General features: G+C 43.5%; 1 protein-coding gene across 1 annotated transcript; it reads left to right on the top strand.

Annotated features, from left to right (window-relative positions):
* Positions 1 to 12,092: 12,092 nt before the first annotated feature.
* On the top strand, positions 12,093 to 16,207 carry ADRA2C (adrenoceptor alpha 2C). The gene has a single exon (XM_058838976.1). It carries the CDS (start codon positions 12,161 to 12,163, stop codon positions 13,493 to 13,495), a length of 1,335 nt encoding a protein of 444 aa, XP_058694959.1. The 5' UTR covers positions 12,093 to 12,160; the 3' UTR covers positions 13,496 to 16,207.
* Positions 16,208 to 17,056: the final 849 nt, after the last annotated feature.

The raw sequence follows: 17,056 nt of genomic DNA, 5'->3' as shown, positions 1-17,056 counted from the left end.
GAGGAGTTACTGTTTTATTGTTTCATCCTTCATTTTTAACATGAATGCAGGAGATCCATAAAAAGGTTACCCAAAGAAACAGCAGAGTTCCAGAGTTCCAGGAAGAATTTTATATGTGCTATTTATAGCTATTTCCAGTTCTGAGATTCTTTCTTTTTGATAACTCACAGATTCATGTTGATGAGTATAGGACTCCTGTACAATGTTGATTCTATTTACTCACATTAGAATTGCATTGGTCTCTTTGCTGGTCAATATCCATTCCCCTGGAACTTCAGATTTTATTATTTGATTAATCCTCCAAGCACCTGAATGTTTTCAAACCCAGGAGTATTGAAAACTCATAAAACAAATGTTTGCCTCACCTTATGTTATTAGGATCAAATACTGAAGATACTTGAATACCATTCTATTCTCTTCAAGGTACAGAAATCATAAAATAAAGTACAGCCTGCTGATATTTTCACTGGTTTGTTATTCAGTGTCTTCCTTGTGCCTTTTGAAATATGACAGAATGGGACACACTCAGCTGAAACTCACTATCAGCTTCTTGAGGCATCCATCCATAGTCAAACACTTAACTGGCTTGTCATGACTATTCTAAAATATTTCTTTTTATTCCTTTCAATGGTAGATATATAGCTTGCCTTACTGGTCACCAATGAGAAGCACTTGAAATAAGCTACTTTAAGGCAGAAAGTCAAGAATATTGGAATAAACCTGCAGTAAAAGTTGGAAATAAAAAGGAGGTATGGCAACAAAAATGACAATCTGAATCTTGCTTTTAACAGTGAATGTAAAATATGGGTAAGGGTTCTTCATTCCAACAGCAATCAATTCATAAATCCATAGACACAAATCATTAGCATTTGCAGACAAACATTGCCTCTTTTCCAGGAGCTGAGAACCTCAAGTGCAATGAATGATGCTTTTCACACTCCAAATCAATATATTATTTATGTTTGTTTTGTATTCGCTTCCAAAATCAATTAGGACTTCAATACCATAATATTATTACAAGGGTGCATGCTCAGTCACACACTCTGATACTTCACTCTGCTCTTGAAATAGTTGAAGTCTCAGATCTAAAAGAGGAGGTAATAAACAATATAGATTTTATCAGTGATGGAATGGTCACAAGACTGTCTAGAGGAAGTCACAGCAGAGGCCTTTTTTTTTCTTATACATATGGACTATTAAATATTCTTAGCAATTACTGCCTGTTATTGGAAAGCCTGAATTAAAAATATCTTTATAGATAAAGATATTTATCTATAATTAGCATTAGGGGATGATCTCCAACATCAGACAAGTCAGTGCACACCCCTGTTCCCTTCTGGGAAGTACAAAATTAACTAAAACCAGCTGACTTTCACACTCCTCTGTCTCTTTAGGGCTCTCCATGTGTCTTTTAAAATATGTGTCTCACATTCAACTAAAATTCAGTGGTATTTAGGTTTTGCATTTGCAAATATAGTCTCCACTACCTATCTCCAGCATTGCACTGGGTAATGTTTGCTGCTTTGTCATTCAGCCATGAATTCTGCTTAGAGAGCAAAATCTTCCACCTTCACTCTCCAAAGAAGAAAAAGAGACCTAGTCTGGGTCTGCCAGCACGCAGCAATATTCTGGGGGCTCTGCTGCTGCTCTGGGATCAGGAAAGTGCCCAGGCACACTCTTCAGCTCATCTGAGGTGAAGCAGGGCCCCAGGCACTGCTTTGCCTCCTGGCTTGGAAGGGGCATGTGGTGTGTCTGTGCACACCTGGGGAGCAGGATTTGGGCAGCAGCAGAAGCACCTCAGACAGTGCAGCAGAATGTCCCAGGGTGTCATCAGCAGAAAACCAGCGTGGGCATCACATTGACCAGTTTGTCACTATGTGGAACACACAAAGGGCTTTTCTCTCCAGTCATTTGCTCCAGAATAGATCAGGATGAATCCTGTTGAACCTTGTCAGTTTAGGCTAATATTAACCTGGAACAAATGCCTCCTTACGTGTACTGAGAGACAGGGATTTGTTGTTGTAATTACATTTTTTAAAAGACATGAGTTGCATAACTCTCATAATCATTTCCTCTGCCTGTAATGGCTGTAATCTGCAGTTCAAGAAGATTCCTAATTAATATTAATTCCCACCCTGTGGACAGTGTGTTTTGGCAAGTAATTAGGTCTGAAGGGATGGCCAAACACACTGATCTTCAAATTTTGAACAATTTAATTACAGGCTTGTTTTCTGCGTGGAGCTGCATAAGACATGAGTTTAGTAGAGAGCATCAGTGTGGTCCTGCTCCAGAGGCAGGCTCTGGGCCAGAGCAGAGAGAGCTCTGCAGAGAGAGCTCTGCTTTTCAGAGCAGGCTGAAAAGGCTTTTTGCCCAAAACCACTGGATTCCAATGGAAGCCAAACTATCAGCTCAGGTGAGTGACTACCTGGGCACTGCTCGGTCAGACTGCTGAGTTTGCTGCAAATGCCTTCCTGAGAGAAGCTGACTAACAACTGAAAGCAGAAAGTAGCCACTCAAAAATAAGAATGCATTACATTTTAAAGAGGTTCAACAACAAAGAAGCTGCCTTTGTCTAGGATTTGCAGAATAATTTTGTGTGACTCTGCGCATGAGAAATTATCCTCTTTACTCTTTAAAAAATTAATTCCTTTCTTAGATTATTTTGATATTTTTTTGGCATTCTTTATTCATCAAGCTAATGCTGAGGCCACTTGTAAGCACAAGTTACTTTTCTAAACAAGGAGGAAACCTCCCCTGTTCCAACCTACCACTCATTAGCAGTTTCCTTGATGCCAGATAATGGGATCTTCACTGATAGGGGGAGTTCTGAACCCTCCACCCACTCTCTTTAACACATTCTAAAGAAATCGTGAAAATTAACACCAGTAAAATCATGTTACACATCTCACTCAAATTTTGAGAGATGAAAGAGAATCCAAATTGCTTCTGCCCAGTCAGAGGTGCCAAAAAAAGTGCTCCAAGTACAAGAACAGAATTGCTAATTTTTCAATGACATAAGTGATAAAGAGTGATAATAGAGGCAGATAGTTAAAAGTATAATTATTAGTAAAAAATGCTTTATAAATGATTAAATGTGTTTGCACAGGTGCTTCAGAAAAGCCTTACTTAAACTCTTTACTTTTAAGCTGAGAGTAATTGTGGTGGACTTTAGCCAAGATTTGCACCTGCTGGAACTGCTAAATATAAACAACATGAATCAGAATATCTGACTGGGATCATAATAATTAAAGATCAAGAGAGGAAAAATAATAAAGTAATATTCCTATGAGGCATTGGTATTTCCTCACAGGATACTACTACCTGCACAGTCAAGGATGCTCACATACTTTGATGGCAAAGTCAGAGTTAGCTGGAACATGCATCTGTCAGAAGTAGAACACAAATAAGGCACTTTTTATATTGTGCTAAACTGGCTGCCATTTCCAATAGCTGCAGTAACTTAAATGATCGAGGACTGGTAGCAGTTACCAGAGGGTTCTGGCTGATTATGGTCTTCCTATTGCTAAACAATTTTTTCAATGAGTTATACCTTTGAAATCTCCTGAACTTTCTGTGAACTTGAAATCAACATTTGCTTTACATGACAGAAAAATAGCAGGCTACAGTTTTGCTGCCAGTCCTGCTGTGCATCTTATTTGAATTAAACTGTTCTTATTTGGAAAAACCCGTGTTCACCACATTCAGTAGCTAATTTGTTCCTAAAGATACACTGCAATTTTTTGACATAATACCCTTGATGATTTCCATTAGCCTAGATAACATGGAGCATAAACTACCCCACATTTAAGATGGTGAAAAAAATATAAATCAGAAAAAACACAGCACATGATTCCATACACCCCAGATGTTTTGTGTAACAAAAAAGGCATGAAAAGAGTGGTTTCATCCCTCCTTTCTCTCCTGTCTCTCTCCATTCCTCTCTCCATTTCTTCTCTGCTTCAGTTTTCTTACTGGCAAACATGAGTAAGAATGAGTTACAGGAATTAAGAATTAATTTTATGACACCTTTTCTACTTTTTAAGATGATTCTAATGAGTCATTTTCACTTAAGAACTTTGCTGAATCTTAGTTATATATTGATATTTACTGATTTGCCATTTCTAAATATAAGGCCCCATTCATCAAAACACAGAAGGAGATGCATAATTATAATTAAACAGTGGAATTGAAATTCAAAGCAGACAGTAAAATGTCAAAGGTATCTTTTTGACTTGTGTTCTCCAGTGGATTGCACAAAGTGTACTGAGAGATAGTGCAAAAGCAGGGAGGTAATGCAATCTAGAAGTTACTGCTCCAAACCAATTCCAAACTTTGGGCTCCTTTATGGACTATGCAATTGTTATAGAGACTGGAAATAGTCTCGAGTCATAGAAGAAGAGCAATTACAACACAGACAGAGTATCAGCATTCTTGGCAATATTTAAAGTGCATGTGTGAAAATTACTAGCATTTAATATCAAGCTGGAACAAATGAATATTTTAAGGAAAAGAGTAACATTGTTTACAAGGCTTTTACTAGTCCTCATTAGCAAGGTGACATCAATGATAGGTTGACTTGGCAGATACAGATGCAGTGTACAAATACAGTCAAGGCTCACTTGACAGTAGTGAAGTTTTTTTGATTGAATGGTCCTTTTTTGGAAGGACACTTTTCCTCAAAATTAGTGAAGAAGTGCTGGATTTCCTCTGATAGTATTACTAGAAATCATGTAACTCTTTCCTGTATATCAGGAAATTTTCAGACACTGCGTGCATGCAAATATCAATTATACACAACCAACATGAAAATTAAAAGTCAGAAAAATATTAATAGCTTTAAAATGAAGGATGAATAACAATGAAAGACTTTCAATTGTAACATTCAATTAAGTTTTCTGATATGGCAGAAACTGTATCTGACATTATGCAAAAAGGATGGGAAGCCAATTGTACATTTTATATTAATACAGCAGAGATTGTTCTTTATTGAAACCAAGAAGGCAGAGTGGAAGAGAAATACCACATGGGATTCTGCTACAGAAAAAAAGGCAGGATAGGTTAAACCTATCGAATACATTAAGGCCAGAAAGGTAAACAAAGAAAAAAGGAAATATATGAAGAAAGATAAAGCAGTAAAAGATCATCCAAAGAAAGATAAAAGAGGCTCTGTTGATAGACACTGAAAGCAGAAACGGAAGCACTGAAGGAAGACATGAGAACATTTTATCAAACTGTTTAAAAATACAAGTACGAGAAGCACTGTCTGGAAAAAATGCATCTCACCTTATTTTAAAGACAGACAGAACACCTCCCAAACACTGCAGAAAAAAACCCCACCTTATTTTTGCAATGAAAGAAGATATGTCTGTTTTGTAGCAGCCAAATCTTCATGAGCTTAAAGTAGTTGCTGAAAGATGAAGAAAGTTAAATTGACACATGCAATTCAAATCACAGATATGAGGAAATTAAATGGACAGCATGATATTTAGAGATATCCCTGTGGTTCAATGGGAAGCAGAAATAAAGCAATCTGCTCTTGTTTCCATGGAAAGTCTTCAGTGCAGTCAACTCTGCTGTTTTGAAGTTGCCACTCAAACCAGACACAGGAAACATGGCAAACATTTTCTCTAATTGATCCTGTGCAGACAAAACCTTCCTTCTGCCAAGCAACAAAGAATAAAGTACAAGAAGGTAGATGCCTCTTCTGTGCTGTGTGGGACTTCATTTGATGATGGATTATCATGGCAAGTAGCACACCCCTCTGAAATCTCTTGCAGGGTGATTCTGTGAAAGAATTAAACAGAAATGTGCCATGAAGTAGATGCAGCTGGAAGAGGCTGAACCTTGCTGACAAAGACTGCACCTTCTTCTCCCCCAGCCTCCCTCACCACCCTCACGCCTCCATTGGAATGGTTTTGGTTACTGGATCATTACTGTGGAAATGGTTATTTCAGTATAAATGCAGACAGAGGAGGTGGAAGGGTTTGCAGCCAAAATCTCTCTTGTTGTGAAAGGGCTGTCTTACACTTATGCCAGAGGCCTGACAATTAATAAATTAGGGATAGGCAATGCCACAGATGATAAATTATCTACACACAATTCTCTCTGCTTAAAAGCTGAAGCTGTTACAAACTTGTATAACCCCATTCAAAGTGCAAAATAAATGCATTCTTTATATAAGTTAAAACCAACAAACTATTCCCCATACATATTACTCTGCAGAAGAATTTAATAATTAAAAACCCACTGAAATCAAGTGCAAGAGTCCTCAAATACAGTGCAGAGTCCTAGAAAAATAATGTACTCATCCTGTGCAAATGACACAGCTATCAGAACAGGTGTTTGTGAAGGCTATTTAAAGTATTGACTTAATAAATTAGAAATGAAGAAGCATCAAAATGAGTACAGATAATGGAAATGGTACAAACTGAATTAAGGAAGAGGCATGGATCTATTTCTCGTGGTTCTCCAATAACAGGAAGAATCAAACCAAAAGCTCTGTGGAAGCCCCAGGTTTGGCTCCAAAGGGCTGAACCTGTGGCACTCTGCAGCACAGTCGTGGTTGGTGGGATCCTGTTACGAGAGCAAAAGAGACTTTCAGAAAGCAGCCAGACAGGATATGGCTGATTCACATGATTTGGGTCCTGCTTTATGGTCTCACCAGCACAGTGACAATGCTCACTGGGAGCATGAAAAAGGGTTACAAACATATGACAGAAGAAAAACTGCATGAGGGAGCTGAACCAACTTCGTCATTCTAGTTTAGCTCAAGCACAATAGCTACTTCAAGTGTTTAGTAACACTTTTTAAGGATTACTAAATTAACATCTAAGTTAATTTAAGTGTTTGTTCCAGATTGTTACTTTCAGATCAATGAAAAAATAGCAAATAATGTGGTTTTGACTTGGTCTTGATCCCTAAATTGTCAGTGAAATATTCTTTTCATACAGAAGAATGAGTTTCAATCAGACTCACCTAAATTAAACTTTTCTCCTTCTCTGGATATTGTATTACAAAAATAAAAACTGAAAAAGATATTCATGTCCGAAGATGCTTTAAGGAAAAAAATTTATTCTGAAATCTACTTAAATTTCCATATTTCTCATGAAACATATCTAGTAATCACAGACAAAAATCCCTGTAGTATTATTTTCACAAGCTTTCATTCTCATTTTATGGAAGGCTTAAAATAAATTAATTTAAAATTACTTTGTGATTAATTTTTTGGGGGGGAGGATAGTTAACAAAGAAAGAACAAAACTGGTCCAAATTACATTTCCAAAGAAAACATCAGTTGATGCCTAGATTTACAAAAGAGTTCATTAATCATGTCAAGGAAAAAATAATCCAGTGCCGTCACAAGCATCAAAGACTCTTAGGTTTTTGAAAATTCAGCTCCATCTGTGGATATCAGAACTTTATCCTGACTTCTCTGAGGAATTTACAGGTTAATGTCCATTTGACACTACAGAATTTCATAATCTTTCCTGTGATAGGCATATTCAGATTTTGAAGGCCCTGAACTCCCTTTCAAAGTAACTTCTGTTTATTTATTTCCTTTCTTTCAAAATCCAGGCCAGTCTACTTATTCTTCAACTCTTAATCCATTTTTCTGTCACATTCTTTGTACTGCAGGTTATCTCTTCAACTACTCACAGAGATTTCAGCTAACTTATTCTATTTGTTCATGACATCTTGAGCAGATTTATAAGACAAATTTTGTCTCAAAAAGTATATATATGGACAGAATGTTGACAGCAGTCAGTTTCTTGTACAGTTGATGAGACTGTAAAATTTTGTCTATTGATGTAAAGCTTAGTTAGAGAGATTAGAGAACACTGGTAGATGTTTAGTAATTCAGGATGTTATCCTTTGTTTATCTGAGACACATTTTCAGCATCACAAGGGGACAGTAAGGAACCCAGTTCCCACTGAATACCACCCCCTTTATGAAGAAAGCTGAGATATTTCCTCTATACATGACAACATTGTTCTTGTGTGGATGGAGGAATTATTCTATAAAAAAATGCACAGAAGAGAATTTCATAGCATGGTTAAAATTTTGATGTCTTAAAGATATAAAATATAATGAGAGAGGTTTTCAGGGGGCAGTATTTTCCACTTACCCATCTGATACACTAGGGAGGAAAAAATTAACAAGATTTCAGGCCCACAGATCTTAAACAGAAGGGCCAAAACATGCTTGGAAGTGCAAACCAGCAGTGACACCTTTTCCTCATAAGTCTGTGTGTGCAAGCACAGTGCCCCTGTGACAGCATTATTAAGGTCAAATATTTTTAAATTACCTAAGAGAAATCTATAGGTTTGGGTGTCAGCAGGAATCTCCCCACCAACTTTAGTGGCTTTTGATGTCACCTTTGCTAACTGTCCCTGAATTTGGGCCTGAGTTGAGGGCAGCACTGGCCACTTTCCCAGTGACAACTTTAGGATTTCCCAAGACTTAAAGTCAGGTGCAGATCGTGGCTCTCTTCTACCAGTGAGCTCCAGTACCTCAAACTGAAATAAAAGTCAGTCCAGCTTGAGAGTCCAAGCAAAAACCAATAAAAATTGGACACACAAACCAAAAAGTCCTGCCCCTGTGGAATCTTCTCAGCCTGATGTGGTAGGAGATTTGTAAATAGATCCTGGATGAGAAATGCAGAGCAGCAGTGACAGTGTACAGATGGATGGGTATGGCACAATTTCTACTGGATTACCTCAGGAAGAGTGGGTTTGGATCAGTTTAAGCCAAGTCCAGTTTAATGTCTAGAAGTGCCTCATCCAGCCTCTAAACTGCACTTTTTTAATGACAGCCTGTTAACAGCTACCAGGCATAAACTCAAATAAAGGCCAATGGTTACAAGCCAATGGTAACTATAGGGAGGCCAGATGTGAGAATGGATGTAAAAGTACAGGGGGTTGGACGGAAAAAATGCAGAAAGGTATCTACATAATTTGCCAAGCTTACCCCATTTTTAATTCAAAAGCACAACTACACCTGATTTATTCACTGTTGTTCACCTTGCTCCTACCTTTGCTGCTCGGCAGACTAAGCAGATTTTCATGAGAATTCCTTGTGTCTATTTTCCCACGCTTCATTCACATTTATATACATGAGCTGGAGTGGCATATGGCTCTTAGGCAAAGTGGGTATCAGTTACACATAGAACCCAAATGTTGTTTCCCTGGCTTTGGTGGAGTTATACACTAAATTGTTTCAGCAGCACAGCACAACTCTAGTGCTAAAGAAACCACAACAACACATACATATTTTGCTCCCAGTTTATTCTTTTTCTATATCCCAGTTGGCATTTTTCTCATTAGAAATGCCAAATAATTGTTCAGGCATTTGCTTGTATCATTCCTTTTGTTATGAAACTTCTGTATTGACTTCTTATGAGAAAAGTTTTGAAAAGCTTCATTTTTTCTTATCTGGAGTTCCAAATCATTAGCTGAAAGTTTACTTTGAGTTCCAGTTCACATAACTTCAAGATATCCTTGCTCATGACTTTGAAATTACCTTAGTAATTTAAATTAATATCTTGAGGTTTTATATCTCCCTTTTTTGACAATCCTGAATCCCAAATGTTTATGTGACTTTGTAGCTTGTATTTACTAAATTTTGAACACATATTGAGCCAGTTAAATCATACATTCTTTCTCCCTAATCCAAGTCACATCAAAGCTTAGACTTTAAATTCCTGCACCTTGCCCTCTCAGATCCTAGATACCATTATGAAACTTCCAAATATGAGGAACTGACCACAAATATTAGAAACCTGCTTCAGAGATTATACAGGTTTCATGTCAAAAACATATTATTTGCTTCCTGTTTGAACTTTAAAAACCTCAGCTTCCATTCATTTAATCTTCTTGGGGCTTTGCAAGCTTTTTTAGAGAGTCCTCCTTACCTCCAACTTATTTAAGTTGCTGTCTGTTAAGGAGGACATGAGAGGGCATCTGATTTCAATTTCATTTTGTTCCATATGCTACACTTTGTTAATGTGATTATTGCTTCCTCATTTCAATAATATTTAATTAGAATTTGTTACCTGACAGAGCTTAGCTTCAACATCATGTCCTTTGTCTCTTACATGCAGTCACGATACGTTTGCAAATTACACTTCAGGTGAAAAATACCCCAACCAAACAACCCAAAACTTTGAGTAAACTGCTTACAGGATCATAATATCCGGAGGAATTTTCCTTCCTATCAGAGCTAAGCATATTCACTTTCAAGCCTTCATAGTCCAATCTAAGAAGTTATGCAAAGAGAACAGCGGAGCCAGCGCTGGTTGCAGCACAAAGGCAACAGGAAACAGAATATGCCTTCTGCCTCCCTAATGCCCGGGCTATTCGCTTGCAATTTGCGGATCGTAACAAGTATTTTATTCTTTTAAAAGTTTTAAATTTAAAGAGATGCTGCCTTGGATGTACGTGCCTTCACTAGGCACAGGTTCGCACTATAAAGAATATGATCCGGGCACAATGAGTGACCGCGTTCCAGACTGCGTTTCCCTCGGGGACAGCGCCTTGCTGTGTCCGGCGGGGCACAGGAGAGCGGCGCGGGGCAGCGGCTCAGCCTGGGGAGCAGGGGAGGGCTCGGGCAGGGCGCTGAGGCTGAGCAGGGCGGGCAGCTCCGGCCCTGAGCCCGATCCCGTTCCAGCCCTGAGCCCGATCCTGTCCCCGCCCGGAGCCCGATCCTGTTCCCGCCCTGAACCCGATCCCGTTCCAGCCCTGAGCCCGATCCTGTTCCAGCCCTGAGCCCGATCCTGTTCCAGCCCTGAGCCCGATCCTGTTCCAGCCCTGAGCCCGATCCTGTTCCAGCCCTGAGCCCGATCCTGCTCCCGCCCGCCCAGGGCTCCAGCCCTGAGCCCGATCCCGTTCTAGCCCGGAGCCCGATCCTGTCCCCGCCCGGAGCCCGATCCTGTCCCCGCCCGGAGCCCGATCCTGTACCCGCCCGGAGCCCGATCCTGCTCCAGCCCTGAGCCCGATCCTGCTCCCGCCCGGGGCTCCGGCCCTGAGCCCGATCCTGTTCCAGCCCGGAGCCCGATCCCGTTCCAGCCCTGAGCCCGATCCCGTTCCAGCCCTGAGCCCGATCCCGTTCCAGCCCGGAGCCCGATCCCGTTCCAGCCCTGAGCCCGATCCCGTTCCAGCCCGAAGCCCGATCCCGTTCCAGCCCTGAGCCCGATCCCGTTCCAGCCGAGCCCGATCCCGTTCCAGCCCTGAGCCCGATCCCGTTCCCGCCCGGAGCTCCGGCCCGGCCCAGGGCGCCCCCCAGCGCGCGAGGCGGGCGCTGCAGGCAGCGACTCTCCGGCCCCGGGAGCGCAACCGGCGCCGCCGCCCCTCGCACCGGCCCCTGCCACCCGCCGTGGCACCGGCTCCGGCCATCGCCATCGCACCGGCCCCTGTCACCCCTGGGGCGGCCGCAGCGCCCCCGTCCAGCCGCACCGCGCCGGGGCAGAAACACCTGTCCGGCCGCCGAGCGGCGGTGAGCGCCGCAGCAACGCTCCGGCCGCTGCTCCCGGGGCCCGCCGCGGGGAGTCTCCCGTCGGGCCGGCCGCGGGGCGCTCGGGGAGCGGGACGGGCGCGGCGGAGGCGCTCGGGGCGCTCCTGCGCCCGCCGGGGGTTCCGCCGGGGCGGGCGCGGCGGCCGCACCTGCGGGCACTGAGCATGCGCGCGGCGCGGGGCACGCCGCGATTGGGAGCGCGGAGCCAGAGTGGGACGGAGCCGCCGGGAGCCGCTCCATGGGAGTTGATGCCGACGCTGCCGCCGCCTCGGACCCCGCGCCCTGCGAGGATCCAGCTCCCGCCGGGGACTCCCGCCGGCCGCGCGGCGTCTTCTCCGGAGCCGCGGGCTGCCCGGAGCCGGGCATGACAGGGCGGGCGGCGGGGGCCAGCCGTGCCCCGCTGCCCCCTCGCCGGGGGCCGGGCGGAGGCGGCGCCGCCGCGCTCCCTGCCGCGCCGGGGGTGCGCCGCCCGGCCGTGCCCTGAGGAGCGGCGGCGGCGGCGGCGGGGGGACGCGGGCGGCTCGGCGGCGGAGCGGCCGCGGGACCGGCGGCGGGGCGCGATGAGGGCGGCGGGGCGGCGGCGGCGGGGCGGCGGGGCGGGGCGGGGGCTCCGCCGGGCTCTCTAGGACGCCGGAGCCCCGCACACCCACCATGGATCTGCTGCTGTTGGTGAACACGAGCCTGGGCTCCCCCAACGAGTCCCTGGCGCTGCCCCCCGCCTCGCCGTCCTCCTCGGCCCTCCTGCAGCCGCCCTCCCCCTACTCGCCGGCGGCCGTGGCCAGCCTGGCGGCGGTGGTGGGCTTCCTCATCGTCTTCACCATCGTGGGCAACGTGCTGGTGGTGATAGCTGTGCTGACCAGCCGGGCGCTGAGAGCCCCCCAGAACCTCTTCCTGGTGTCCCTGGCCAGCGCGGACATCCTGGTGGCTACCCTGGTCATGCCTTTCTCCTTGGCCAACGAGCTTATGAATTACTGGTACTTCGGCAAGGCTTGGTGTAACATTTACCTGGCGCTGGACGTGCTGTTCTGTACCTCGTCTATCGTCCACCTGTGCGCCATCAGCCTCGACAGGTATTGGTCGGTCACACAGGCGGTGGAGTACAACCTCAAACGGACACCGCGGCGGATCAAGGCCATCATCATCACCGTGTGGCTCATTTCAGCCATCATCTCCTTCCCGCCATTGATCTCCGTGTACCGGGACCCCGAAGGAGATGTTTTTCCCCAGTGCAAGCTCAATGACGAGACATGGTACATCCTTTCTTCTTGCATTGGCTCTTTCTTTGCCCCCTGCCTCATCATGGTGTTGGTCTATATCCGCATCTACCGCGTGGCCAAGCTAAGGACCAGGACCCTCTCTGAGAAGCGTACAATGCCCGAGGGGTCCTCCCAGACTGAGAACGGCTTGAGCCGTGCTGCTGGTGGCTGCACGTCCCTGAGGATGCAGCTGGGAGAGAACGGACATTATTCAGTGCACCACTGGCGCAAAGCCTCTGAGCTGGAGGACATTGAGCTGGAGGAGAGCAGCACCTCAGAGAGCAGGCGGAGGCGGAGTCGGGAGGAGCATCGCCGCAAAAGCAAGAGCCAGTCCTTCTCCTACTCATACTCCTCCAAGCACTCCAGTAGCCGTCTGTCCCGTGCGAGCAATCGCTCCATGCAGTTCTTCTCGTACCGCCGTCGCCGGAAGCGTAGCAGCATCTGCCGTAAGAAAGTTGCCCAGGCCCGGGAGAAACGCTTCACTTTTGTGCTGGCTGTGGTCATGGGGGTCTTTGTAGTTTGCTGGTTCCCTTTTTTCTTCAGCTACAGCCTCTATGGTATTTGCCGGGAGGCATGTGAGGTCCCTGAGACTCTCTTCAAGTTCTTCTTCTGGATTGGGTATTGCAATAGCTCCCTCAACCCAGTCATCTACACCATCTTCAACCAGGACTTCCGCAGGTCCTTTAAACACATTCTTTTTAAGAAGAAAAAGAAGAACTTCCGGCATTGAGCTGGAGGGATGGATTTGCCTTGAGCAGGAGTAGAGTTAAAAGAGAAGGCTCAGTGTTGGAAAAGAAGGGAGGAAAGAGAACATGGGGCTTGGGCTTAGGGAGTGGGGAGAGGGCTCACCCCCTCAGTGGAGCAGGGTGATGCTGTGGGGGACAGGGATGGTGTCAGGCTGAGGGCACTCGCTGTGGTCCAGAGTGGTGACATGGTGCTGGGGGAGCAGCGCTGGAGTGTGGAGGGGTAAAGCGGGAGGGAGTGATTGTCTTTGAACCCTGACAGAAGGCACAGGGAGCCCGCAGAGGAAAGCAGGCTGAGACACTGAGTTTGGGAAGCAGTGAGCTTTCATGGGCTCTGGAATTTTGTGGGAAAACAAAAAGAGACATCAAAAGGAAAGGGTTAAGTGGCAGTGGTGGTGGAGATTTGAGGATTTTATAAATAGGGCAGCTGGGGCCTATGGTGGATTTGTCCCAGTAAGAAATTGGCTTTTACTGCTTGTGTGGGGAAAGAGAGTGCAAAGTGCCAGGCGCTGACAGTGTTTTGAGTTATGAAAGGATTTAAATGTTTGCCAAAAAAACCCTAAAGAACAATCCAAACTCTTTTCTAAATAAACCTTTGTACTGTTAAAACCTTCTGAATCATGATTTTGCACAAGGGATGAATTCAAACAAAGCATGGGGTTTTCTTTTCCTTTGGAGGGGTCTTTGCCTGTAGATCTGGATGGGAAATATTTTTCCTATCTTCCAATAGTTTTTGATTAGTCAGTGAGACAAACCTGGGAGTCTTGCATTTTTTCATGAACTATGAAAAAGAGCACATATGCCCCATGACCTCATTTCCTCCTGCTGGATCACCAGGCAGTAAATTCCTGCTCCATCCTTCTCAGATCAGTGACCTAAGGACCTTGCTGTCCTGGAGCAGATAGTGAAAAAAAAAAAAAAATCATTCTGGTGAACTCGCCTAACATTTTTTGAGATAAAATTTAAAAAAAAAAACCTAAATTGAGTTTCCACTTCTATGTGCCCAGAGGAACTTTTCCTCCTCTTTTTTTCAGTCTCCCTTCAAAGGCTAATCTCAGGGCTGGATGCATGCTCCTCATTCTCAGAGATGCAGTTGAAGGCATTCTGATATGCAGGTTTTCAGAGGAAGAGCAATCATTCCACTACTAAGGTCTTTTAATCCTTCATATGTACACTCCTAGAGCAACTAAAGCCTTTATATATATATTTTAATGAGAAGCAGACATTGCAGATTGTCAGGGGTGTATGTGAACAAATGCCAAAAGGAGGTGCAGCTGTTACAAATCTTTGGTGTTAATGTTGCTTGCTTTCCCTCCTCCTGTCTGCATTTCTAATTTATGATTTTAGAGGATTTTCTTGGGAGGAGGGGCAGAAGACAGGAAAATAGTTTGAAAAGTTATTAAAACAAACTGTATTTCCCATGGGCTTATAAAATGTCATAAACTGTGATGAAGAAAATGAGAGACAGGGACTGGTGTCTGTATGTTCATCACTGAATGCATACCAAGTGTAAGAGTGAGCTAAGAGCATTTACATCCCTTCTTCAGATGTGCTGCTGCAAGGTGTGTGTTCTGTTGTGGGGCAAATACTGCTCCTTTCTATGTTTATCCCTCCTTCCATAGTCAGCAGGATTTGGCATCTGCCTCAAATGCACCTTTCCACAGCAAGCAGTTCTTGGAGAAAAAAAAAAAAAAGAATGAAATGTAATCATATGTAACAGGCTTCTTAAAGCAGCTGAATTGAATCTATATTGAAGAATCATCAGATATCCCCTTCCTTACTCCCTCTGCTCTGTCTGAAAGGTGTCTGTAGCCTCCTCTCCTGAAATGTCTGTAGCATAAGGAAAAAGCTACAGAGAGTGAGAGCAGTCACTTTGTTTCATTAGCTTTTCATAAGAAGCATTTGGTTCTCTTAACCCCTGAAAAGGAGACTGTCAGTGGCTGAGGTTCTGATTGTTCCTTCAATAGACAGTTTAACTCAAATTCAAGTGGGAGTTCTGCTGGAGTAGGGATTAGATGATTGCACCAAATGCATTAGAAGTTTGCTGGATTTTGATAAGTAAACAACTGAGATATTTTCAAAGTCCTAAATCTATTACTTATTGGATGTTTTCTTGAAATAAGTCTCAGAGTGTGAAAATACTTGAGCATTGTTTAAATAACAAACGGTTTGGTACAGGTGCATACCTGAGACAGATAAAGGAGAGAGAAAAATAACAACTGAGAGGAGGAAATTACAAGCCATTTCTCTTTTGCAAAATGAAGAGTTCTTATTAAAGTTAGATCAAGAAGAGCTGAAACTAGCTCTTATTATTTTCAGGTAACAATGTAGCTAAAGTGTTCAGGTTTGTTTACTCTGAAGAAACTAAATAACCACCAGAGCAACCAAAGCAACATATGGTACCTGGCTACTACCTCTGAGCTCCTGGACAGCTCATTAGAGGTTCTCGTTCCTGCCAAACCAGGGGCTGCTTTTGTCGCTTAATGCTCCCTGAGAGGGGTTTCCCAGGCTGCAGCAGACTCGCAGTGGTTTCGCTCTTGCACTGCTTCTGAAATGAGCTCTGTGGCCTGTAAACACAGCCCTTCCCCCTTTTTTTCAAGAATTCAAGTAGTCTTATGGAAATTAAATTTAATTGTCAGATTTTAGTGGACATAAAATATATATGGAATGACTGATGTGCCTTAAAAGTAAGTTATTCACAGTAAAAATATTCTAGAATATTGAAGAAATAATGTTTCAGGGTTTTTTTTTTTTGTTGTTTTTTGGGGTTTTTGTTTTGTTTTGTTTTTTTCTTCCAAACGTTCAAAAGAGATTGATGCAGATACTGAATATCTATGATCAGTAACATAGTCAAAACCAGGGTATTTCTATGGTTTCAATTTTTCTTGTCACAGTTACTCATCGGATTCAATGCCTCAAGAGGGTTTTATTTCTTCCAAGCTAAATAAAAAGTAATATTCATTAATAAAGATGTGCAGTTTACACCCCATTTAAGGGCATTTCCCTCTAAATCAGTGAATACAGAGGATTTCTATAAAAAAAATTATTTTTCATGTAACTACTGAATATGCTTCAAGTAAAATTGGCTGATTTACTTTTTTTAAAATACAGTATTCTCTTATTACTTGTATTAGCTGAAGGCTGGAATTTGTAACATATTATGTGGTGTTAACTTTTCATAAAAAGTTTTCAGCTCAGCTATTCACACTGTGGCTGTGCTTCAACTGTAAACTGGCTAAGATTATATACAGGGGAAAAATAGTCTATGCAGCTTTTGCTTAAGAAAAAGGGAGAAGATATGTGTAGAATGTGCTGAGTTGTTTCTTTGATCAGATATGATAAACTGGTTGAAACACTCACTCTCTACTGTTGTGGAAGAGCGAAATATTGCTACTAAGCCATATCGATTTTAGCAAGTACCTGATCTTTAACTCTTCATTTGCTCATTTCACCATGAAGAAAAATTGCTGTCAGTCTTAAGTGAGAAGCTGATGTTTCATTTTCAATTTTCTGAACCGTGCTGTTGTTGGTTGGGTACTGAAATATCG

This window comes from Poecile atricapillus, chromosome 4, assembly GCF_030490865.1.
Source record: "Poecile atricapillus isolate bPoeAtr1 chromosome 4, bPoeAtr1.hap1, whole genome shotgun sequence".
In the NCBI taxonomy this organism is placed as follows: Eukaryota; Metazoa; Chordata; class Aves; order Passeriformes; family Paridae; genus Poecile; species Poecile atricapillus.
This window is presented reverse-complemented; position numbering and strand designations above follow the sequence as displayed.